Source organism: Euprymna scolopes, chromosome 8 (genome assembly GCF_053919585.1).
Source record: "Euprymna scolopes isolate OS-2025 chromosome 8, ASM5391958v1, whole genome shotgun sequence".
Taxonomy (NCBI): domain Eukaryota; kingdom Metazoa; phylum Mollusca; class Cephalopoda; order Sepiida; family Sepiolidae; genus Euprymna; species Euprymna scolopes.
Window position 1 is genome coordinate 93,355,301 of NC_136489.1, and position 26,253 is coordinate 93,381,553.

Consider the following 26,253-nt stretch of genomic DNA (forward strand, 5'->3'; position numbering starts at 1 on the left):
GGTTAGAATTTTGAAAAGATCTCTCGGTTGGAATGTATTAGATAGCGGATGAATGTCTGGCATCCAGTAGGATGCACCACCCCAGCTTGAACAAAATAAAAAATTTAAACACACACGCGCGCATTAAATTTTGAAGTGTAAACGAAAAGGAATAAAGCAAAAGGCAATATTTAAGTCCAGGGACAAGATAACAATAACAACAACAGGCATTGAATTTAGTTAGCTTACTCCGCTTCAGTGAAATCACGTAATGAATTACGATATTCTTAGTTTTCTGTTGCGTTGCGCCATTGAGGTGAGGATTTTCTGCGCAAGGTTTGATGTGATTGGGGGGGGACGGTAAGAGGAAAGATTAAAGTGGAAATAGCGAACATAGCATCTCTCTCTCTCTCTCTCTCTCTCTCTCTCTTTGGATGCAGAGGCACTTTTTGGAGTTTAAACATTTAAGTAGTGCGGACTCGCGGACTAACACTCATAAATGCAGTCATAATTAACAAGTGCGCACATTTTTCAGTCATTTTGGGGGGGGGTACGTAAAGCAGAATAATCGCATATGAAAATGTCCAAAATCTTTGAAATGCAACTCCTGTTTAAAATTTTTGTTTGTCCTTCTCCCCCTAGAAAATATTTAAAAGCACGAACGTTATATATGTGTCATAGAGGATCTTCTGCAACACAATCCTAGATAGATAAATAAATATTGCGCTCTTATTTTGATATTTTCTTTATTAAAACTTTTCTATCTATCTCTTTTTTTTTCTTTCAAAGCCATGAAACTTACGAAGAGGGGTGAATAATGGTTATAATAATTGTTTGATCTCAGATCAGACAATTATTTAAAAAAACATTAAGTAAAATGAAATAAAACGGAAGTTATTTTCCTTTAAATTAAAAATAACGAAGCAAAAAGAATTTCTATAATCCTTTTACAAAATATTTTTTTTAAGAATTCGATTTTTTTTTTTTTTTTAGATAAGGATTGATTAAGTTATACTGACTCCTATTCTAATTTTGGTTATATTCACAACGTTTTGGCCGATGTAATCTCCGGCCTTCTTCAGGTATATCTTTCCGAACTCGAGAATTGGTCAACAATCAGTTCTAAATGATTATTTTTGTACACATTTTACATTACACGGATAATAATGTCTAAAAAACAAAAACAAAAACAACATAAGTTAACACTTCAACACTGTCATGGCTGACGGAACGAAAGCAATCTACCCCTGTGGATTAAATGTAGGATTAAGTTTGAAAATCTGTTTAGCTTCTCGAGTTCGACATAAAGATCCCCAAGCTCGATCAACAGATTCTAATGTTTGAAAAATACAACAGAGAAATTCGGATGTTACATCGGCCGAAACGTTGCGAATAGAATAATCGCATTAAAAATAGTAGTCCGAATACTAAAATACTTTTCGTAAAAAAATAAAAATAAAAATAAAATATCCTGGGGATAGGATAGTGGTTTTGGAAAGAAATCACGTAAAATAAAATTGACAAGAGTTCATCTTTCTGCCAGACAATATAACTCGCCCCCTCGCTCTTTCTTTCTCTATCTCCAAAAACGAGGGGGGGGGGGGCTTTGTGTAACTGAATGAGTCGACGATGTTCCTTTTAAGACGATACTAACAAATATCTGGCTCAAGAAACGCTGCATCATCATTATTATTATCATTACACCATTAGAAGAGCACGTTATCTTTCCTAATCACTTATTAACACGTGTTTTGCAAGACTTAAACAAAGCCAAAGATGAGGATTTGATTCGAAACAAGAACACAGTAAAAAAGGTAAGTAATTATAATCCATTTTACATTTGTGATCGATTTGTTCATTTTAATTCATTTTTTTGTGACGTTAATATATATATATATATATATATATATATATATATATTGCTTAAAAATTAAATTACAGTAAACAAACACCTAAATTACTTTAAAATAATCAAGGTGTTAGTGCACTTACTGATCCGCGCTATTTTTTTAAATCGTATTTCCAAGTTTAATTTAAGTTTTAAATGATTTTTTTTTTAATTCAACTGTAAGGTTAAAGTACAGAATAATAGTTATAAAAAAAACCCTCCTCTCCCCATGTTAAGAATGTCTTTTTAAATAATAATAATAATAATAATAATAATAATAATAATAATAATAATAATGTTATTATTTCAGCACGGATCAATAAGTGCACTCACTGCACTAGTACCAAATAATCAAAATTACTTTTAAAAAAAAATCACTTTTCGTTTGTTTTTGGTGGTTTTATTTTGCCAATGTTATTTTTTAATTGAGACGCCGTTGGTTTCAAAGGAGGAAAGTTAAGCTGCCATTTTTTTTTTTTTTTTTTTTTTTTTTTAATTTTAAACTTCTTTCGAGTGAAATTAGATTGTTTAATTTGAAAATAAGTTTTGTTTGTTCAATTTATTTAAATTTTGGGTGCTAATGCAAATGCACATTGCGGCACCGCGCTATTTTTTAAAAGTTAAATTCAAGTTTTACGGTATATTTTGGGGGTATTATATATATATATATATATATATATATATATATATATATATATATATATATATATATATATACTTTAACGGCAACTCGGTATTCAGTGGATATTGTCATTCACTCACCGTTAAATTGACGACTTTGAAAGTTTTCGAATATGCTGAAAACGAATATCATATTTAAATTTGAGGCAGACAAGTAGTTTTCTAGATATTAAAACCTTAAATTTCCGGAGGATGTTAAATGCACACGAAATTTACTTAAAGAAGGTTTCAAAGTTGAAATAGCTTTTGTATAACGACTGCACATGTAAAAATGGCGAAAGAAAAAAGTAAGGTACTTATACAGTTTAATGACGACATTAAAAAATGGAAATATTGAAAAAAAATTTTTTTGTACATACCTGTTATAGACTGAAGTTCTTCGAAAAAAAATTTCACTTCATTTGATCAAGTAGTTTTTTTTTTTACAGCGAAAAACAATTATTTATCACGGCTACGTCAACGTGGCCATTTTGGAAATGTTATTGCAGCGCCCAGGAATTCCCCAAGGGCAGGTAGCTTTCCCCAAGGGCCGGTAACTGCCCTACGTAGCAGAATACCTCCATTTTAGGCCAATCTAGCCCTTTTTTTTTCCACCAGAATGAGAATTTTTTTTTTTTTTTTAAAGACAGATGCCATTTTTGGAGTGTTTTTTTTTTTTTTTTAATTTGTAACAGAAGAAAATAAAAATAAAATATTAGAAAAATTAGAAATATGCAACCGAAATTTTCGAATTAAAAAAAAAAAAACTTAGGGTTTGTATTACTGTATATGGATATGTTTTTAGTGTTTTTATTCAATGTAACATGTTTATTCAGCTCGAAAAGCATACAGTGTTTACCGATGTATTGGAAAATTCAAAATAGCGCCAGAGTCTCTCTTTAACACAGTAACTTCAGGAAAGACGTTATAAATAATAAACTAGACAAAGTACTGTTAGAAATTCGCTCAATATATATTACCGTGACATAAGTTGACATATATTCGGTGTTTTTTAAATAGTATTTTGTGTAGTTTATTATTTATAACACCTTTTCCCAAACTTACCATGTTAAAGAGAGTGTCGGGCACCATTTTGAATTTTCCAATACATCGGTAAACACTACTGCGCATGTTTCGAAAATAATCGCGTAAAAAATTCTTCAGTTCTTTGCATTCTTCAATTTCTTGGCATATTCAATAGTATTCTGCTTTAAAAATAAAAATAAAAAAACGGAAAAAAATTGCAGATGTGATGTGCGCATCTCATTCTGGCGAAAAAAAAAGGCTAGATTGCGAAATCTGGCCTAAAATGGAGGTATTCTGCTAGGTACATTTCCAAAATGGGCACGTTGACGTCGTCGTGATAAATAATTGTTTTTCGCTGTAAAAAAAAAACTACTTGATCAAATGAAGTGAAATTTTTTTTTCGAAGAACTTCAGTCTATAACAGGTACGTACAAAAAAATTTTTTTTCAATATTTCCATTTTTTAATGTCGTCATTAAACTGTATAAGTACCAAAAGTAAAAAATAAACTACCCTTCGCCAATGTTCGCACTAACATTCATAGTCATATAACATAACGTCTTAATTTAAAAAGAACAAAGAAAACGTCTTAAACTAGAAAGATAAAGGAAAGAAAAATCGTATAAATCTCTCTCTCTCTCTCTCTCATTTTTATATATATATATATATATATATATATATATATATATATATTTAACAGGAGAGAAAGAAAACCCCTTGGAGTGGGGCTGGGGCATCTAATTTGTTATTTGTTTTCTCGCTTCCTCTAAGTACTTGAAATTGTCTTGCAATTTTCTACTTGCTAACTTTGGTGTGACAGGACGGATATATATCACTTTCTCCCAAAGGAAAAGGTCATGCCTTGGACGATGACCTCATAAGACCAACCAGAACATGCTATCTTTGATCCGGTCCGTAAGCCCCTTGTGTACGAAAATAACTTTTATATACCACAATTTTAGAAATACGTATTTTATTTGTGAAAGGGATTAGAACTAGTTTTAAAAAATAATCAATCTAATTTAAAACGGTTTCTCTTAAAGGATATTTTAGTCCTGAAATAAAATTGTAACTTACTTTTTAAAGTCTTCAGACAGTGTCAGACTTTTAATTGATAAATCATCATCATTATCCCATGTTTTCATGCAACACCAGGCAATCATCCATGATTGTTCACTGACATTATCAAGCAGTGTTCCTTGGAGTCTGAGTGACGTCTATCTAAATTTCCAGTACTCTCCATATCTTTTGATAACTATTGCAGGTGATTTTGCGTTATCGCAACTGTCGCTACTTATTGATTTCACGTTGGCAACCACCATGGATCTTTTCTGAGACTTGAGCGGTAATAAACCATTCCGAGGTTACCAGTGATCGCTCACTGACAAGTAATGTTTCCTGGAGTCTGAGTGACAGCAAGTCTCCACGTTTTTAGTATTCTCTACTTTCCTCGATAACCAATGCAAATGATTTTTTTTAAATATCATAATTTATCATGAATTTCTCTAGAATTTCAGTAGCAGTAAGCCTCCTCTCGGTTCTAGTGCTCTCCGTACCATTCTAGTCGGAGGAGGGGGTCTAGATGGTGAACCCCCTACCCAATCTTTCCATCCTCCTTAATCCTTTATGACTATTTTGTGTGTGATCGATCAAGTGATCAAATATGAGATTTTTCATGAATATATACCTTGACAGTCTCAGTTTCCTTGGATTTCTGTAATATTTTTCTGGTTTTTTTTTCTTTCCTATTTCTAAATACCCGAGGTTTGTCGGTTTATCTAGTTATATGGGTTGACCTCCAGGTGTAAGAGTTTTCCTTAATATTTCAAAATAAATGAATAAATTAATTAATTATTATTAATAATAATGAACAATACCAAAAAACTTTGAAAAAAGAATGGGTGAGATTGGAATCAGAGGGATGGCTGAGAAGATACAATGAATTTCAATCGTGAAAACTGCAGAAACATTAAGGAAAACCCTTGAATGTGAAGACTACCACCACACATAAACTATACACAAACCGGACACAGAAACGGCCACAGATGCAAAACACAAAGGAACATCACATGGATTCATGAAAACTGAAGCTGTATAATTGTAAGATACCCCTCCCCCCACTGTGTGTGTGTGTGTGTGTGTGTGTGTGTGTGTGTGTGTGTGTGTGTGTGTGTCTGTGTCTGTGTCACCATAAACGGATACCACACCAAATAATGAGGGTTAAGGAGAATGGAAAGACCGAGAAGAGAAAACACTAACTAGACCTCCACTGTCTGAGTGCAAAGAGGACTGGGATCTTGGGGAGGCTTATTGCCATCTAAATTCCAGTGAAGACCAATGATCACCGCCAACGAGAAATCAATGGTAAGTGGCTGTTGCGATAATGCAAATTCTTTCGCAAAGGTTATCGAAAGAAGTGGAGAGAACTGGATATCTGGGGAGACTTATTGTCACTCAGACTCCAGGGAACACCACAAGAGCAATCTTTGATGATGGCTTGTGTGACTACTCCTAATCAGTACATAATAATAATAATAATAATAATAATAATGATAATGATGATTTAGTATTATTATTATTATTATTATCATTAGTATTAGTAGTAGTAGTAGTAGTAGTCCAGAGTAGTCTCAATTTTTGGATATTTTTAGTTGGATTTTCTTTTCTTGAACATCACGTAAATTCCTTTGACTTTAGGCATTCAAGCTGTATCCTAACACTTTCGTTGTTATTAACAGGCAAGCCTTTTGCAAAATTAGAAAAGAAATTGTCTTGTTGGTCTGATTAAACCAATTATGGTGACTTTTCTTTATGGTTCCAAGCGTCCCAATTACAATGGGAATCACTTTGATATCTTTACATTTCCATATTATAATTCCTATTTCAGATCCTGATATTTATTATTTTTTTCTCTTGCACTTTGGTATCGAAAGGGCAGACTATGTCAGTGATTGCTATTGCCAAAAAAGTAAATAAATAAATAAATAAATAAAATAAGAGAACTTGCTCAATCAGTGATGTTTTTGTTTATTTTTTATCTATTGTTTTCATTATTATTATTATTATTATTATTATTGTTGTTATTATTAATAATAATAATAATAATAATAATAATAATAATAATAATAATAATAATAATGATAATATTATTGTCAGCTTTAACTTTCATTTTTGCTTATAATTCTGTAAAAAAAAAAGAAAAAAAAAAGAAGAAAATTGACTAAGCTAGTTAGTCGGTTATTTAGTAATACTAATAGACAATTTTAAATGTTTACCAGTGAATGAAGTTTTACTTTTAAGAGTTAAAAATGTAAAGATTTAAGTAGCCATTTTTTCCTCCTTCTGTGCATACTTTACACTCGTGCGAGGCAAGTAAATAGAGCTTTTAAAAAAGTACATTACAAAGCTAAAACGTAATTTAAAACCAACAATCAATTAATAATCACTTCAATGACAAGCAGCAAAATTCCACCCCTACACTGAAGAGATCCTTAGATGTCGTAAAGCCTTCTACTCAAATAGCTTCTTCCCTCGAACTACTAAACTTTGAAATTCCCTCCCAGGCTCCTGCTTCCCGGACTGTACTGACATGCAGAAGTTCAAGTGTAATGTGAACAGACACATCGCTGCCCAACTCCCTACATAGTATCCATGTAAACTTGGTTCCAAATAGTAGCCCCTTTCAACTTAGTGGCACTGTGCCTTGTTTGGGGGTGAAATAACAATTATAAAAAAAATAATTGTATGCTAAACCAAGATGAGCTGTTTCAAAAATCAAATTCTATTTTACTAAGTGAATCCCGTAAATATATGAGAGAAGTTTTTAAAAATCGTTATTGAAAGTACATTTCAACGTTTTCTTTTACTGTTTCGTGTTGAAGAAAAACACTTTCTCTTACTGTTTTTAAATGAATACAATACACAGTGGTGACAGCGCAAATCAATTATCTTGCGTCACTCGATTAAATGCATCGATTCTCATAATTTTTATGAAAGTTTTTGATCAACGAAATCGTATCCAAGTGCGCGTGAGTATAGAAACTAGTTCATGTGGCTTTGAACACGATGAGCTGTTTATGTGATCTTTTGTCAGTAGACGCTTCTTCTCTGCGTTCACTTATTTCACTACGGCATAAGTTTGAAGATCGAACGTAACAAATTGAAACCTCACTTAAAAAATATTTATATAAAACACGGTTTTGCTTAATGATCCATATTCCATTCTGTGTGGAATCAGTTGTTAAATAGACACTTCAATCTTTGATGTAGCCTTCCACAGATTATTGATTTTTTTTTTTTAATTTTCATTTATTTATTTATTTTTGCGGGAGAGTGTGTAAAAATAAAAATTTCATTGTACGCGGTATTTTTTCGATATTAGATTTTGAAAGCTGGAGATCTTTTTTTAAGACACAACTAATGATTTTATACTTATTAATTACATTATACCATTTTTAGTTAAAGAAAGGCAAAGGATGTCCTTCTTTTAGCTATGATCAGCGTAGTATCTGTTTTGCTATACACTTATCTTTTCCGTCCGTGGTCAATGAAGAAAATCTAGGCTAAGACAATCTTTTTTGTTCCAATCCAAAGTACTTTGTTTGGGGAGGGGGGGGCACCTTAAAACTTAATTTTGTGCCTAACTCTATCCTCGTGAGGAGATGAGTATATGAAAGGCATGGGGGTATATTTGTGAATCTTATTTCTCGATTTTAAATAGTTTTCTGTAAGTCCTTCATTATTCCTCGACATCGCGAATACTATATTAACATGCGTTAAGTTAGACACAAGGTCTGTTTATAATAGGAAATCCACCTCACCTAAAGAGGTGCAAATTTTGTTGTAATCATACCCGTCCGTGTTGTCTTGTAAGTGTGCCTCAGGCGACCGGCAATAAATCAATTGCTCTTCAGAAGGAAGAGGTAAGTTCTGGGATGATAACCTCATAAGACCAAACAATTCACTTGTGATGTAAATCCGAAGATGGGCACTAATGATTGTTAATAAATAAATAAAAATTAATGGTCAACTAAAGGGCTCGCATGTGATGAAAATAACACTAGTTGCTTATATTTGTGCAGCAGCAGTGTGAGATTTGCAAAAACCGGGGAAATAAATGGTAAAACAGCTTCATCATCAAGTTGACATATTTACGATAATTACTAAAGAAAAAAAACCTTCGCCCTTTAATTGTACCTGTTAAAATAATTAACATGTTGTCGAGTAAAAAAAAAAAATCTATGTTTGTGCGCTAAAAAAAAAAAAAAAAAAACGGACCTTTGAATGGACGATTTCTTCACTCGATCCAGCGTCCAGCGATACGTTTGTTGCCGTGAAATCATTTTCCATTATAACAGTTTTTATTTTCGTGTAAAAACATATCTTTTTCCTCTTAGAGATTAACTATAGGCTTTAATCTTTCAAACATAAAAAAAAAAAATAATCGGAAACTTATAAAAAAATTATAATAAACCAGTTTTCAAAACCATACCCCCCATCAGTTTTCATCATTAAATTGCACGTACCTATCGTGTATATATTAAACACGTTTGCTCATACATGTGCGCTTCTCGATAGTCGTTAATTAGCAGAAAGAAAAAACAAAACAAACAAACAAACAATGAAAAATAAATACTAAAATGACAAAGGTCATCATTTTTCAGCTTCAACGTAGAGAAAAACGCGACATGTTACCAAATCTCAAATAAGGTGTCACGTTTTGTTAGAAGCATCGAGTCAACAGGTAATATTTTCAGAAAACCTTATCAATGCAGAATTGAATAAAAGAAACGAATCTAAATTTATATTAGTTGATTATATTTCGAGATACATCTCTTTATCAAATAAAATCATTTTATTTTTTTTTTGCTTTCTTTTTTTAGCATTTTTTGCTTTCTTTTTTACGGCGAGAAATTATCAAGTTTATTTAAAGTAAAGAATTTAGGTTATTTGAAAATTTGTTTGGAAACAAACGCAAAAAGTGACTATGTTGTCATTTTTAACAACGAATGACCAATTTTTTTTTTTTTTTTTTTTTTAAGATTCTATCGATTGTTTTTTGAAAGAACGAAATGTTTATGCAAGCACGCGCATTTGTCAGGCATGTCTCAAAAATGAGATCAGAATTCTACATGTTGCTTTCCAGCATATTTTTTTTTCGGAAGCAACCGATTTTACCTTTATGCAAAATTGGTTTTTATTTGTTATTTAAGTGAATAAATATTTTGTCTATTGATTATTTTTACACTGTATTTATTTATTTCATTGTTTAGTTTTGTAATAATTGTACTCCTACTTGCAACAAGTTACATCCGTGCCATGTTTTTAGAACTCGTGGTGATTGATTTGGTTAGTGTTTATAGTGCGATCATAAAAAAGAAAAAGAAGCTATAAATGACAAGAAAAGAAGAAAGAAAGAAGTTAAATGTAAAGAAGAAAAATATTAAAAGAAAAAATAAAAAAAGAGGAAGAGAAAAAAAGAAAGCCAACCGGTATGTAATTGCCGACACCACCCTGGACATTGGCCACGGCTGAGGCATCTTGCGCCACCTGGAACAGTGCGGACCCCGCAACATTCATTCTCGCTCCGCAACGGCGAGGATGATGCTACGACAGCTGAGATGATGAAGGAAGGAGGAGAGAAGAGGACAAGAAAACGAAGAAAAAGAACAGTTGCTTGTGTATTTGCTTAGGAGGAGTTCTAATAGTAGCAGCAGCAGCTGCACAGACAGTGAGAAGAGAGAAGGAAACGGGGGAAGATAGCTTTGAAGAACGGGAGAAAGGGTTTGCGTAGATGATGATGATAATGATGATGAGGCTGCGAATGAGACAGTGTGAAGAGTTGGTTACCAATGTTTACCTTGCCTACTAACACCTGAAACCCTATTCCATCCCGACTTCACTTTTTTTTTTCTATTATTTGTTAAAAAGTATTATTACCCCTTAGGGCTGGTGGGCAATAGTCCAGTTAGTTTAGTGTGTAAAGAGTAATCAGGTAACGATCATTTAGAAGGGAAAAAGTTCAAAACAACTTTAAATGAAACTAGCAGTGCTATCTGATGTTATCCGGGAGCATGCATAACTAGAAGTGTTTTTACAAAAAAGTGTGTGACATCTTTCTTTTACATCCTCTCCTCTCCTTACTTTTCAACTGGTTCAATAACAAGAAAAAGAAAAAGAAAGCTAACTGACTGTTTAACCTAATTTCAGTGTTGTTTTTGAAACAACTACCAGTAAGAATGAAAAGCATTTTACATCCTCCCCATGTACTAATTTGACATCTGGTGACTCTCAGGAAACGAACATTGCAGCATTTCTCTACCATAAGCAGGTAGGGGTAACACTGAATCTGATGATGTATGGTTTCTAAATGAATCTTGTGTAGTTTTTGACTTTCGTCAGATAGTTACAACTTCTCTTTATATAATGGCTTCTATTTCATACTAGTGGGTGTGTCCATACACTGTTACAGTTGTTTGATTTGTGTTATAGCAAATCGATCATTTTTGTGTTATTTCATATCAAATGTGAAACCTCTCTTGTATACGATTATTTGACCACACATTATTTTAACTGGAGATAGAGTATTATGGGTTCATACCGTTCCCAATAGACCTGATGCAATCTCATTTACCTATATAAAAGAGTCAGATACATCCTAAGATGGGTTATAGCTGCCACATTTGGGAAGATGCCACTCAAAACATTCTTTTTTGCTTTGACAGAGTGTAAAACCGACTTTGAAATCTAGTGGGTGGGAATGCTGATCTCTTCTGTTTTGTGCAGCCCTTTTCTCACAAAACTGATGTTGCTAGTATCTGTCTATTCTTCCATTATTTTTATGAAAAGAGCTTCACTGAGGTTCAATCGCTTATTCTTCTTTAACATGCCTTGTGCTTTGCTTTTGTTTCACTTAAATCCTTGTTTGAATAACAAATCCACCTTAACTGATCAACATTACTTCCATTCGTCTTGAAAGATAACAGTGTCAACATAAAGGCTTCTAAAAATGTTCCTTGTAAATATTTGGAGGGTACTCAGTCCGTCAATTCTTTATATATATATACATCTCAGGATGGATAACATTCATACCCCGAATAGAACAGCTTCACACCACTTTTATGCATGAAGATTAAAATCAAGATATAATGATACTAAATCTTATGTATACAAAATTTATTCTAAATTTTAGCAAAATCCATCACTTGATTTTGATTCTAAAAGTGTTTAATTTTTAAGGTTTAAGCTTAAGGATCTTAAGAAGAAATCGAAATTCAGAGAATCTTGCTTTATTACTGTATAATGACGACGGATCAAATTCAATGCAAAGTCGATATATTTGGAATTTCAAATAAGTGACTGTGGCCATATTATGTCCCCTAAAATCACTTTAAAATACTCCAAAGAAACTGAAATTTAGGAAGTATTTATTAATTGGTTTCTAATACCTATTTTTTAAATATTGCAAAAATTGAACCTATCTGAATCTTCACACATTAATACTTTGATAAGTTTCTAGGACTGGTCTTTACTCCAGACTTGAAATGGAAGACTTTCACCAAGTCTGTTCCTAAAGTCGCTGGATCATTGTACAGTTCCAGAAAGTATTACACTCCTCCTAACACGATCTTCAATTTGTATAAGAGTCAAATCCGTCTTAAGATAGAGTTGCCACATCTAGGGAAATGCTGGTCAGAGCACACGTCCTTGCAGAGATAGAGTATAAAATTGAGCTTGAATCTCTAGGATGGAATATCTTCTTTACAGCCTTTTTCTCACAGAGGAAAAATTTTTAGTCTTTTTTTTACTCTATCATTATTTTCATAGTAGGAAGTTGATTGAGCTCCAATCTATGGTCTCCCCCCCCCTCCCCCGTAAAACATTCACAGCAAAAACTCATTTAGCTACAACTGTTGATAGTTTTCCTTCCTTCCTCTGTGTCCCTAAAACTAAACAAAACTTCTATGGGCAAAGTTTCTTTCCAAGAACTACCCATCTTTGAATATTAAAACCTTTAGTTCATCATTGAGCTTGAGTTTGACAAAATAATAAAATATATATTGCATTAATAAAATGCAGTATTCATTCTTCTCATTCCTAGAGTTGAAAAGTTGGACATGTCAGTTAAGACATCAAATTATTACAGTCAATGATGATTGAGACATGAGGTCTAAAGTTTACGTCATGGAGTCAGTGAGTCAGTTCTGTGTGTGTGTGTGTATATAATGTAGAAAAATTGAAACTGCAAACCAAAATTTGTTATGTATTCATCAACGTTTTGTCTTTATTTCAAGACTTCCTTACAATGACTGATTTGAAGAAATAAAATACCAGTACAGTAGAACCCTGGGATACGGCATTAATCTGTTCTGGGGTTGGGATCATAAGGTAAAATCACCGTCTGGGCCTACGCAAAATTTTATACAGTACATATTAAAAATTAGTAACAAAATACAGTACAGTATGTAATACACATGTATATAATCAAATAACATTATAAATAACACCGTAAGGCAGGGAAAACACTGTAACCAGGGTCTGGAAAAACATTGTAACCTGAAAAAGCTATATCTCGGAGCTCTACTATACAATATTTGAAAATATTTGGTGTTTGTAATGTGAAATGAATGTCCGTGTTTTTTTTTGTTTTGTTTTTTTTCAAGCAAAACATCTCGCATTAATGAGTTGACGACTTTCCAGTCAGAATATATGATGTTGAAATTTTTAACTGATTTCCTGATATTTGTGATTGAACCACACAATGATACACAATTCAATTACAAATATCATCAAGTCAGTTAAAAATTTCAAGGCCCACCATATATCCAGACTAGAAAACAAACGTTTGTTGTAAAGCTCACAATTATGTTCAACTCTTTAAGGTTTGTTTGTCGATTTTACAACATATCATCCCCCCCTTTTTTATTATTTTATACCAAAACATAATACCTACTGAAGAATATTAACTGTATGCAATACATTGAACCCAAGTTACTAATTTACCATGTCTAGGAGGAAACCAGTATTAGTATGCAATTGTGTAACATGGCCGTTACTTTTTAACTTTATCATTACAGTTCAAACTTCTTGGACCCACACGCTGTCTCGTACCATCTCAAAGGAACAAACAAATAAAACAGGAAAGAAATAAAAATCCGACAGCATATTTTTTAAAGTACAAATGAAACACATTTATTTGTGGTTCTTCCAAAATAACACATTTCATTATTTTTCCAAAGTCTCTTCGCACACAAGTGTGCTTTTTAAAAGTCTTTGTCCCTCCACCACCTGACACTGGTGCTAGCCAGTGCTTTCTCACTCTCGTATTTACATGTCCATCTTCTCCAGCATGTAACTTGCTTCTCTCCTCGACCACATGCTGTACTTTTTGTCCTTTTGTGATGCAAGCTCGTGCACACTTGCTAATTTGCATACATGCTTTAACAGCTGCTGCTGTTAATATTTTCACTAGCCAGCTATTCTTCAGCTGCTGGTGCCCATAGCACTCTCTTACAATTGAAGATAGTAAATCTGAGGTAGAATTGGAATTCAGCATAACCAATCCCATCATCCATGGTGGTATCATTATACCAATAATGCACCACCATTTTTAAAACGCTTAACGCCATGTCATCTGTCATTAATCTCCTAATGATAGGCATCGATTGCATGCAATTAAATTTAGTATTTGTTTGTAACATTATTCTTAACAGAATATGTTTTTGAAAGATAAGCATAAAGTATGATTGACAAGGCTTTGTATAGCTTGATAGATGAAATCACATAGTTGATTAAGTGATATAGTCAGGCAGCTAGATCAAGATATAATATAATCAGTGTCAGTTTAGAATTCCTGCCAGATAAATGGAAGTGTTAGGCCCCTTGTGTCTTCTGGCAATCTAACCAAAAGCCAATCTTAATTCGGAAGATGAACCCAATTAGATAAGTAAGTAAACTAGTTAAGGATTAAATTGTCGTTTCCATTCTTCCATATGTGAACATTATTTGAACTATTGGTATGTTAATCTATATATATATATATAAAACGCAAATGCGGCGCGCGCATTTTTGTATGTCCAAAAAAGGCTTTTTTCCATCACGTTTGCTGGTTTTTTTTTTTGATTTTTTTAAAGAAGTTTAAACATTGCTTTTTTTATAATGTTTAAACAGGGTTATTACTTCGCTTTGTTTTGATTTACCCTACCCACACACACCTCTAAACACCCGGGCAACGCCGGGCACTGCTGCTAGTCTAATATATAAAAGGCAAAATGGGTGCAAGCATTTGTGTATGTCCATCAAAGGCTTTTTGCATTGGGGCTCTTGCGTCAGTTAGATTCCGCAAGAAATTTTTGTATACTTTCTAGATCGTAATATCTCGCATTCACAAATGGACATTCTTTCTTTCCTTTTTTTTTGATCGAGTTAAACAAAATTCCCATCTCGTGCCGTCATCTCGGATGTTTGTTTGGCTTTTTTGTTTAAAGCAAAACTGTTGAAAAAAGTGGCAAAGCATTTCTTGGCCTTCGGATTCGGTGGGTTCCTAACAGTATTTTGCATAATTGTTTTGTTTAAACTCATTTTCCCAAACTTACCATATTCAAGTAAGAGTTCGCCACCATTTGTCTTTGTCAAATATAAACACTGTATGATTTTCAAACCGATTACACGTTTTAATGTGAGTAAAACCACAAAAAACTTTTCCAGATAGGTAGAAGAGTAACTTGCTTTTGATAACATTTATTTGTTAGTAGTTGTTTTTTGACCACTTTTTCGAATCTATGTATATAGTAACACAAACCCTCACTTAAGTTAATTGGTCCTCAGTCGATGTAGGGGAAATCCTTCATACTGAGACAATTACTATTTATTTGGATACTGCCAAAGTGCCCCCTTTTTTGGGGGGAGCTGTTTTTCCCCCACATTAAAAACGACCTTGTGTCTAATTTGCTTTCATGGGGAAGCAAATAAATAAAATGACAGAAAGCGGGAAGCTGACGTGGCCCTGGCCAGTTTAAAAGATGCATTGCGACTCCTATGATTCTTAAGTTAATTATCAACTCCTTGAATTCACTATCCTCTTAGGTCTCATGGTTAGTGAGGAAGATTAATTACCCTATATTTTTGAGTTCAATCCCACCTCTCTCTCTCTCTATCTTTTTTAAACAAATTTTATTTCGTCCTTGTGCCAATATCCTCCACCTGGGCGAAAGTTAATTACCAACTCATTGAATTCACTATCCTCTTTTTTTTTTACGTTATTTTCCTCCTTCATGGTACGGGTTCAAGCCTGCCTAGCTACTACCACTTCCTTTTTCTTTTTTTTCTTTTTTGCTCAATACACACCTCCAAACACCCAAGCAACGCCGGACACCCAGGCTAGTATATATATAAAAAGAATATATAAATGTATGCACGACACATATGATATACTAGTTTTGTGTCTGTTTAGATTGTATTGATTTTAGAATATTTTCATATAAAAATTTTCTTTGGTTTAAAAAACTTACAGATCAAGAGACTAAAGATACAAAAAAGTATGTATGGCTAAATAATTATCGACCATAAAAGAGTCATTCCTTTTGTAATTAATACCTTACTTTTTACAATACCAATAGTTTATCCTGTTTCCATTGTTTTAGGCAAAAACTTGTATTTCCATTAGATTTTGCTGAGTATATATTAATGGTATTAACTTTTTATTATTATTAGTGAGTTTTTGAAGGTGGTAGGAGGAGCTTTTTTTTTTTTTCAGAAGAAAAATGTATTAATATTACCACTCATGAAAAACCGGATTTTATTTAATTAGAGGATTATTTTTATATACATAGACGCGTTTTGATAGGCTGATGTCAGTTAATCTGTTATAGTTTTAACTAATCACTGTGTTTGTTCCAAATCGGTAGCATCCTAACACTGAAACTGCATTTAAGTTTGAAAAATTTAACTTTCATTGACTAAAAGTTATTTCTTTAAATAAATCTAATCTGGGTATTAGTTCTCTGTATTGTATATTCCACAAAGTATTCCTGAAATTATGTTAAAACTCAAAAAATGTTTATCTGATCAGGTTGAAATATTGCATGGGGGATGGGTACTGTTATCAGACTCAAGTCTATACATAAAATTTGAAAAAAATTATAAGTTTAAATTATGTAAAAATTTTGACTCTGATCGAACTTGTCAAGATTAAGGTCAAAGTGCAACATCATATAGGATGTGTGACTTTATTGGCTACAATATAAGCTATGTATGTTTCTACAATGGACAGAACCGAAGTTATTAGCAAAAATGACTTTCACTTTTTCTATGATCATGACATTTTTGTAGATATTCCAAAATTAAATCAGTTCCAAGTTAGACCATGCCCAATATTTTGACCAAGTTTTGTGATGATTGGGTAAGGTATGCTCACACCAAGCATCAACGTTTTACTTAATTTTATTTTATGTGTAACTTGAATATGAAATTTGAAAATCATAGACATTAAAAAAGTAATAAAAATGATTATTTGAGGATCAGAATTGGCAACAGAAATACACAGGGAGTCTTATTTATTAGAAATCAATGCCAGGTGTGCCGGTTTCTATATATATCATTGTTAAAAAGAAATTGAATATTCAAATTGTTAAATTTTTATAGACTCATATAGCATTCGATCAATAGGACTTTCTTTGAGCATGTTAAGTTGAGTTATGTAAGCAAAATTCATAAATAAGTAAAAAAAAAAAAAATGTGAATCTTTTTTTTCTTTTTTTTTTGAAAATATAAAAAAACTTGCATTTTCACATTATCATGTTCTTATTACATTTTAAGACCATTTATTTTAATAAACTGATATAATAATTTTAAAGATATGTAAACTAATCAGAAATAATAATAAAAAAAAAGAAATTACCAGCACTTCCAAGATATTTGCCCGATTTCTGAAATTCGGCAGGTTCTCTTTGCTGCCAAAGAATTGAATTGCTCTTCTCCCCAATTCGTTCTTCTTAACACAGCTAATTCATTCAAATACAAATTAATGTATTTATATTTTAAACCACATGCACCGGTGATATTTAAAATTATTTCAAATCATATAAACCCATGCTGTGATCGGCACTTCTTTAGTGCTTCATACATGGCCAGACTAAACTAACCCTCAATTCATGACCAAACAGAGCTAGCCCTCAGTACACAGCCAGACTAAATTATCTGTTACTACACAGCTATGCTACACTAGCCTTCACTACACATCCAGATCAAAATAACCCTTGATTCATGGCAAGACACAGCTGTCTCTAACTATATAGCAAGACACAGCTAGTCATCAATACAAAGCCAGTCACAGTTAGCCCTCAATACAAAACTAGACATAACTAGCCCTTCATACATGGCCAGACACAACTAGTCCTTCATATATGGCTAAACATAACTAGCCCCTCCATACAAAACTAGACTCAACTAGTTCCCCATACACATTTGACGCAACTATCCTTCATTATGAATCCAGATACAACTATCTGACCATATACAGCCAGACACAACTATCCTTCCATACAGGGCCAGATTCAACTATCCTTCCATACACGGCCAGACACAACTAGCTCTTAACATTGTTGTCGACTTTCAAACATAAAAAACGCTGACTTTTTGTGTCTTTTATTTTTTCTTGGAAATCTTTTGCTATTTTTTTTTTTTTGATTATGGAATTAGATGTCGTGAGAAAGAAACTTAGAATGACTAGTCTTAGGATTTTATTGCACGCAAAGAATTGTAAAGAAATTCATAATTAATCAAAATTATTTTGATTTAATTATATAAACCCTATTTAGTCATATACCTCTCTCCTTCCCTCTCTCTTACTCTTTCTCTCTCACACACGTGCATCTGATCAGATATTTATTTAAAAAGAGAGAGAAAAAAGAAATCTCCTCTTTCACTCTCCAGGGAAAGAGTTTATTTAGTTTAACATCATTTTAGTTCGTGTTATTAGTAATACATTTGACTGGTTAACAATGTTCGTTTGTAGTAAGAATTCATAAGAACAAAATGAATTCAAGAAAAGTTTATCAGAAAAACAAAAAAAGAAAGATAAACAATCAAGCTGAATAAGCACCATAACATATATGAAAGGATAGTTGTGTCTTTCTAAGCCTTGTGATGTGTAATATAATGACGAATTTATTTGTAAGTGGAGTTTTTGCATTGTTATACACGATTGTTATTGGTAGTGTGTTTTAAAGGAAGACAGTTGAATTACCATGAGAAGAATTTACTAATCAGCCATAAAATGTCCAACACTGAACAAAGGCCGCTTGTAGCATTTGATGAAAACTACATATTAAATAGTTTTATTTACTTATACAAATTATTGTACATCCCGTTGTTATATATGAGTAACATTAAAAATGACTATGTAAATAGGAATTTAAAATAAAAATAATAATTTATTGGAAAAAAAATAGTAGTCAATGAAATAATTGTAACACCATAGATTGAAACCCAATTACAGGAGATGAAACCAGACTTATTCTTCCTAAGCAAAACTGGCATAGGGCCGACCACTTCCCTAGATGAGTTCATAATTGAAGGATACTCTAACTTAACATCTATATCTTACCCCCAAAATCGCCATGGGCATGGGATATGTGTCTACATTAAAGATGGCTTTCTGTGTGGTAGGGATATCTCAAGAGAAGACCCTAATTTACCTTATATGTGCTTCTGGGTTGCACTTACTTACACCAGCACATTTATATTTGCCCTCTATCACCCTCACGACAGCGGAGTTACTATCTTTAAGAGTATATCTGAGGAAATTGACCACATCCTGTCTGCTCATCCTTCGACTAATATTCACATTTGTGGTGACTTCAATGTCCACAATGTGGAATGGCTGACCCACTCAAACAAAACAGATGATGAGGGGAGGTTCTGTCATGATTTTGCCATTGCCTATGACCTCACCCAGATTGTTCACGAACCCACCCATGTGCCCGATAGTATCGGTTAGTATGCAAGCCTTCTAGAGCTTTTTCTCACAACTTTCCCTGAGCTATGTTTATGTTCCATTCTATCTCCTCTGGGATCTTCCGACCACTCAGTTGTATCAGTTAAGATAAAAATGAAATTTAATAAGTCTTCAGACATACCTCTCCACCGTACTGTATATCGATACTCTATGGCTGACTGGGATAGCTTCCGTACATTTATATCTGATCTACCTCTACGTTCCATGTTTAAAAAGGATGTGTTCTCTATAGTATCAGACCTAACCAAATGGTTAATTTTAGGCATAGACCGATTCATACCATCTAAAAAATTTCAACAAAAACCTAACAGCCAGCCATGGTTCTCCCCAGAATGTGCTGCTGTCATCGCACACAGAAATCACTTTTTTCATAGTTACCAATGTAATAGATGTACTGAGACTAAAGCTGTCTTCAGGACTGCCAGCAACCACTGTAAAAGAGTAATAAAAAATGCAAGAGAGCTATATGCTCAGTCCGTTAAATCCAAAGTAGCTGAGCAGCAGCTTGGTTCCCACCAGTTTTAGCAAATAGCAAACAGGATCCTGAACAGAAGCGTGCATTCTATCCCAACCATCATCAATGGACTTGAAGTCATCTCGTCAGCATCAGACAAAACCAAACTATTTGCCAAGAACTTTGCAGCTAATTCTACCTATGCGACCAAGGCCATCAACTCCTCGTATTTCCTCCTATAACAGACAACACGCTATGCAACCTACAAATATCTGTGCAGGAGCTCGCCAAGCTAATCAAGAACCTTGATTCCAGTAAAGCAACTGGCCCAGACAGCATTCCTATTATAGTGTTGAAAAAGCTTCAACCAGAACTTGCCCCGATACTTACAAAACTGTTTAAGCGTTGCCTTAAGGAGAAGTGCTTCCCAACACCCTGGAAAACCTCATCAGTATGCCCTGTATTTAAGTATTCAGGTGATAAGTCATCTCCCTCTTAGTACAGACCAATAAGTCTCCTCTCCTGTGTGTCATGAGTAAGTTGCTGGAATCCATATTAAATAAAGAAGTAGTCAACCACCTCAGCAGAAATAACCTTCTTAGTGACAGGCAATATGGTTTCTGTTCTGCAAGATCTACAGCAGATGTGCTAATGGTTATATCTCATAGGATTAATGAATCTTTCGACAAAGGCTTCCTTTCTCGGGCAATTGCTCTTGACATATCAAAGGCCTTCGATAAGGTATGGCATAAAGGCCTCCTACACAAGATTTCCAGCTACAATAAACTGGAAATGTTTTCTAAATTATTAAATCATTTCTCTCTGATAGGCTCATAAGAGTAGTGGTTGATGGGCAGAAATCAGAGACCCACAGTATTAATGCTGGAGTCCCTCAGGGGTCCATCCTGGGCACAACTGTCTTCCTGATCTACATCAATGATCTCCCAAAACACATACTTAAATCATTTGTTGACATCTATGCTGATGACACGACCATCTATGGCAACACATCAAAGGCTGTAAATGACAAAGTTCTCTCTAATTCTCTCTCCTCTGATCTTGAGCGCATGGTACAGTGGGGAAAGAGGTGGCTGGTCACTTTTAATGCATCCAAACCCAAGCTCCTATCTTTACATCATCAACGCTCTGATCCCCATCTGGCATCAATTGAAATAGATGGCTCTCGCCTAGGGAGGCTCCATGTTTTGATAAGCTTCTGGGATTGACCTTTACTCCTGACCTGAAATGGAACACGTACATCAATCTGTTGCCAAGGTCGTTGGAAAAATGGTAGGATCCTTCTACCGCTCCAGAAGATATCTCATTGCTGATGCAATTCTCTATCTATATAAAAGCCAAGTACATCCAAGGATGGAGTACTACTGCCACATCTGGGCAGGAGCTGCTAAAAACAGCCTATCCTGCCTTGACAGAGTACAAAATAGACTTCGTGGCTTAGTGGGGGATGCCCTTTTCTCTTCCTTGTAACCTCTCTCCTACAGAAGAGATGTTCCGAGCCTGTCTTTGTTTTATCGCTATTTCCATAGCAAGTACTCATCTGAGCTCCAATCTTTGGTCCCCCCTCGCCAATCTTTCATGAAAAACACCCGTCTAGCTGAAACCACTGTCAGTAATTTTCCCCATTCTTTATTTAAAAAAAAATTTTTTTATTACATTTTCACCCCAAACAAGGCACATTACCACTTTGGTGTAGGGGGCTACTATCAGGGGCAACAGCTACAGGGGTACTATGAAGGGAGGTGGGCAGCAAGATGTCAGTTCACATTACACTTGAACTTCTGCATGTCAGTACAGTTGGGGAAGCAGGGACCTGAAATGGAATTCCAAAGTCTAGGGGTTCTGGGGAAGAAACTACTAGAGTAGAAACCTCTTTTAAATCAAGAGATCTTTACTGTGTGGGGATGGAATTTAGCTGCCTGTCGGGTTTGTCGAGGATGTTTACGTCATGAGGGCACAAGTGCTTGCAGTTCGTCAGAGCATTCACCATTAAAATACTTGTAGAACAGGCAGAGGGATGCAACCTTTCGTTGATGGAACAGAGGCTGAAGCTTAGATGACAGTTCAGGATCTATCAGATTTACGACTCTCTTTTGAACCTTGTCTAGGAACGAGAGACTAATAGCAGATGCACCAGCCCAAATGTGACAACAATACTCCATACATGGGAGAATGGTGGCCTTATAGAGGTACAGGATACTTTTGGGTGTTAGTAGTTTTCTAGCACGGTAGAGAGAGCCTACCTTCTTTGCAGCGGTCCTGGCAATGCTTTCAATGTAATTGTTCCAGCTCATGTTTCCTGTGAACGTTAGGCCAAGGAGTTTAAAAGATGTACTTTCAGATAAAGAGTCATTGGCCATTGCTATTGGTGGCAGAGAAGGTTTCTTGTAATTATTGAAGGAAACAAGTTTAGTCTTGGCAGCATTGAATGTGACCATCCATTTTTGTCCCCATTCCACTACAGATTGGAGGTCATCCTCTAGTGTTTCTGCCATTTCTTTAGATATGTGTTCATTTGTTTTCCTGTCATGCCTGTTATAGAGTGTGGTGTCATCAGCATATATACCCATCTCAGAGGCAATTGTGTCAGGGAGGTCATTTATGAATATTAGGAATAAAAGAGGTCCAAGGATAGACCCCTGAGGCACTCCCGCATTTACATTGTATTGTTTAGATGTATGACTGTCGAGGACAACCTAAATTTTTCTCTTATCTAAGAAGGATTTAATCATGTTTAGTATTCTTCCAGTGATACCGTATGATCTAATTTTCTGAGGAGACCCTCATACCATACCCTGTCAAAAGCCTTAGATATATCTAGAGCTACCACTCTACCCTCCGCTGCTTTGTCCAGTGAATGGTATATACGTTCAAATATTACAGTTGGGATATCTGCTGTGGAACGGGCTTGCCTAAATCCATATTCTTGGTCAGTTAGAAGTTTAGCATCTATAAGATGAGTTTTCCAGCAGGCAGGAAAGCAAGATTCATTAAGACATTTGTTGTAGAGTTTGAAGAGAATTGGAGCTACTTCGGCGGAGCACTTTTTTAATAGCACAGCCGGGATGAGATCAGGTCCATATGCTTTTGAAGTGCCAAGGTTTTTTATGATAGCATGCACCTGAGCAGGGATGATTTTCAGATCGTCTAGCGTGGCGTCTGTCCACAAAGGATAGTCAGGGAAGGGGTGGATAGAAGTGTCCAGTATGGAGTTTGAGGCAAACTGACTGGCAAGCATGTTGGCCTTCTCGGTTGCTGAGCAAACAATCTCGTGATTGTTGTTTAGTGGTGGAATTGTTGATTGCCCATTATTTACTACACTGTTGTAGATTTTCCAGAAGTCACGGGTTCTTAATTTTTGTGCTTCGAGGTGTTTTTTGGTGGTTTCAGTAAATTCTCTCTTAGCTGTCGCTATTTCTTTCTTACAGTTACTTTTAGCTTCTATATACTTCTGTCTGTTTGAACTGGACTTATGTCGGTTAAATCTGCAGTACGCATGCTGCCTTTGAGCAATGGCAGTTGCGCAAGTAGAAGTAAACCATTGGGGAGGGTGGGACTTGCAATAAAATTTCCACATGGGAACATGTGCTTCAATTGCCGTTTTAAACCATTCAGTGGTCTCATTTGCGCACTGTTCAGCAGGAAGAGAAAAAATATTTCCCCATGGGGCATCTCTGATGAGATCCCTGATGGCTTCCCAGTCAGCCTTTTTATAATATCTCGTTGTTTTGAGTACTGGCTCTTCAGTTTTGGCGCGAGAGTTTAGGGTGATTTTGACCATTATCACTGCATGATCAGCGTTCCCAAGTGGGCTGTTGGCATTCGTTATACAATCATGGGGAACTGTGCCTAAATCAAAACAAAAATTTCATGAATAAAGCTTCTTTCTTAGAAGTGCACGCATGTGGAACTCTCTTCTGTTTCCCTGTTTCCCACCTGACTACAACTTGGATGTCTTCAAGTCTAACATAAACAAATTCCTGATAAACTGCCCCATAAATAAGACACTTTATCAAATCTCCCTTACTAACGATTACTACGTTATTATCCCATTGATTACTGTACATGCAATAACCCTTATCCTCGAGTGGCTCCTGGGTCTTGATAAGTGGTGACTACCATGTAAAAAAAAAAACAAAAAAAACCTGCAGATAGAATTATGACTTAATTAAATTTGTTTACTACTGTTTTTGCTATCATTAATGATAAACAGAGTTAACTCCCTTAGCAGCTTTGTAATCATCTTGTTATCGAAACGAGAGAACTGCTATAACTTACAGGTTTTAACTTTTCTTTTCTTTTTATCAAAATGTGTAATGCTTATTAAAGGTTCTATACTTACATTTTAATGTTTGTAATTTACAAGTTATAGATAAAAGAAAGGAAAATGCATTTCCTTTTGTGAACGTTTAAGCGCACAATATAATATGAAATGTAATGTGTATGAATCTCTGCATGTTCAACACAGCATTCGATATATTATGTCAGATAATTTCGATTGTTTATGCGCAAAAAGCAAACGGAACAATATGAAAAAGAAAAGAGTAATAAAAATCTATAATTATTTGATTTACATCTTGGAAAACAAATTTCAAATAAAGATCCATATATGCATGAAGAGGTAATGTAATAGAAAAAATATTTTAAAGAAAATTAATATTGATTTGTAGATACTAATTTTAAAACTTTGGATTTTTCACACGTCTGTGTGTGATTTCTGTTTGATTTAGTATTCATTTTTATTTTCTCCGCAAATGGGTGAAATTTCTTTTAGAAAATAGATGAATAGAGAGCGTTAATGTTTATGTACACATTTATGAATAATATTTTACTTTCTTACAACATTTCAGATTGCAATGTAAAGTTAAAAGTATAAACAGAATGATCACATAGAATGACAGATTTTGAAAAGAGAATTATGAACTCAAGAGACACAGCCCATTAAAAGATATAAGCAATGATTGTCAACGATTAAAGCATTGTGTTAAAGTTAGTCTCAACATTTTCTAAAGGTGAAATTGAATTACAAAGTGGGTTAAAATAATGTGGGTGAAATCCAATCAAAGAAAAGAGAGTGCATTCCAACTATAAGAGAAATTACTACTATTAAAAATAATAATAAAAAATAATAGGAAAGTTTTGAGTCTTTGAATGAAATTGATTACGCACTAGAAAGCAAAGCAATAGAATAGAAAAGGACGTAATTTCTTAATGTTTGGTCGCTTATTATTTAAAGTGTAATAGGTTTGGACATTACTCTTGAATGCAGAAATCAGGTTTTGGATGACATTTTCATGTACCAATTTTAATAAGGTGAGTAAATCATTGGATAATCATCTCTGTTGATTACCCAATAAAAATAAATCGTAAATTTCAAGAAATGTACATTAATGAAAGAATTATAGGATTGGATAAAATATGTAATCGATGCAATTGATTGGAATTTCAATTTTTTATGCACTAAATACACTGATAATTTCTATAAATAACTAACTAGTCAGAGTGAAATATCGGTTTGTCAGATTCAGAACTATCTGTCGAACTTTAAGAATCTAACTAATATGCTCATATATAATATATATGTATATATAATAAATATGCATTTGTAATACATGGAGAAAGGGGGAAAACAATCTAACACCTTATTCACTTACGTGCACTCTCTATTTACTTACTACTTTTACATTATTGTTCCTTTGTTACTGTAATAACTACTAAGTTCATACTGCTACAAATCCGTTTCTCACCATGTTCCTCGGTCTATTTTCCCCTATCCCTCCCCTCTTTACTCCTCAGCTTTTCTACTAACCACTCTCTGTCCTCATTATGAAACAAATCACTACAAAAGTTTTCAACTAACAATTTCACTATGAAGTTTGCAATATACTTGCTATCCATAAGTGTTTCATTTAATTTGGTTTTAAGCAAAGAGAGTGGGAACCTTTCGTAAAAATTTAGATCCTTACGAATTTTATAAAATGTTAACACTAGGTATTAGACATAAATTAATAAATCTTCTCCAAATTTGAGTTATTTTTATTTATTTATTTTTTTTTTTAAGTATTTAAAAAAGTTTTTAGAGGACATAATATGGGCACAACCTCTCTTTTGAAAATTCAAATATTTCAGTATTGCATTGAATTTTATCTATAGTCATTAGATATGAATTAATCAAGATTTCGTGAATTTCAATTTCTTCTTAAGACTAAGGTTA

General features: G+C 34.0%; 1 protein-coding gene across 9 annotated transcripts in view; it reads right to left on the reverse strand.

The window, feature by feature from the left end:
- The window catches only part of LOC145283636 (F-box/LRR-repeat protein 12-like), a 738,609-nt gene that overhangs the window by 554,249 nt on the left and 158,107 nt on the right, over positions 1-26,253 (reverse strand). Inside the window, exon 1 of one of the 9 annotated variants that reach the window (XM_080132592.1) lies at positions 10,042-10,263. The exons of 5 other annotated variants lie outside the window; for them this stretch is intronic. In XM_080132592.1, coding sequence (XP_079988718.1) covers positions 10,042-10,131 — 90 coding nt within the window. In that variant the 5' untranslated portion in view covers positions 10,132-10,263. Of the gene's footprint in view, positions 1-2,907; positions 3,635-10,041; positions 10,264-26,253 lie in introns of those variants that run through there. 3 more of the 9 variants (XM_080132588.1, XM_080132596.1, XM_080132595.1) reach the window with 3 other exon arrangements.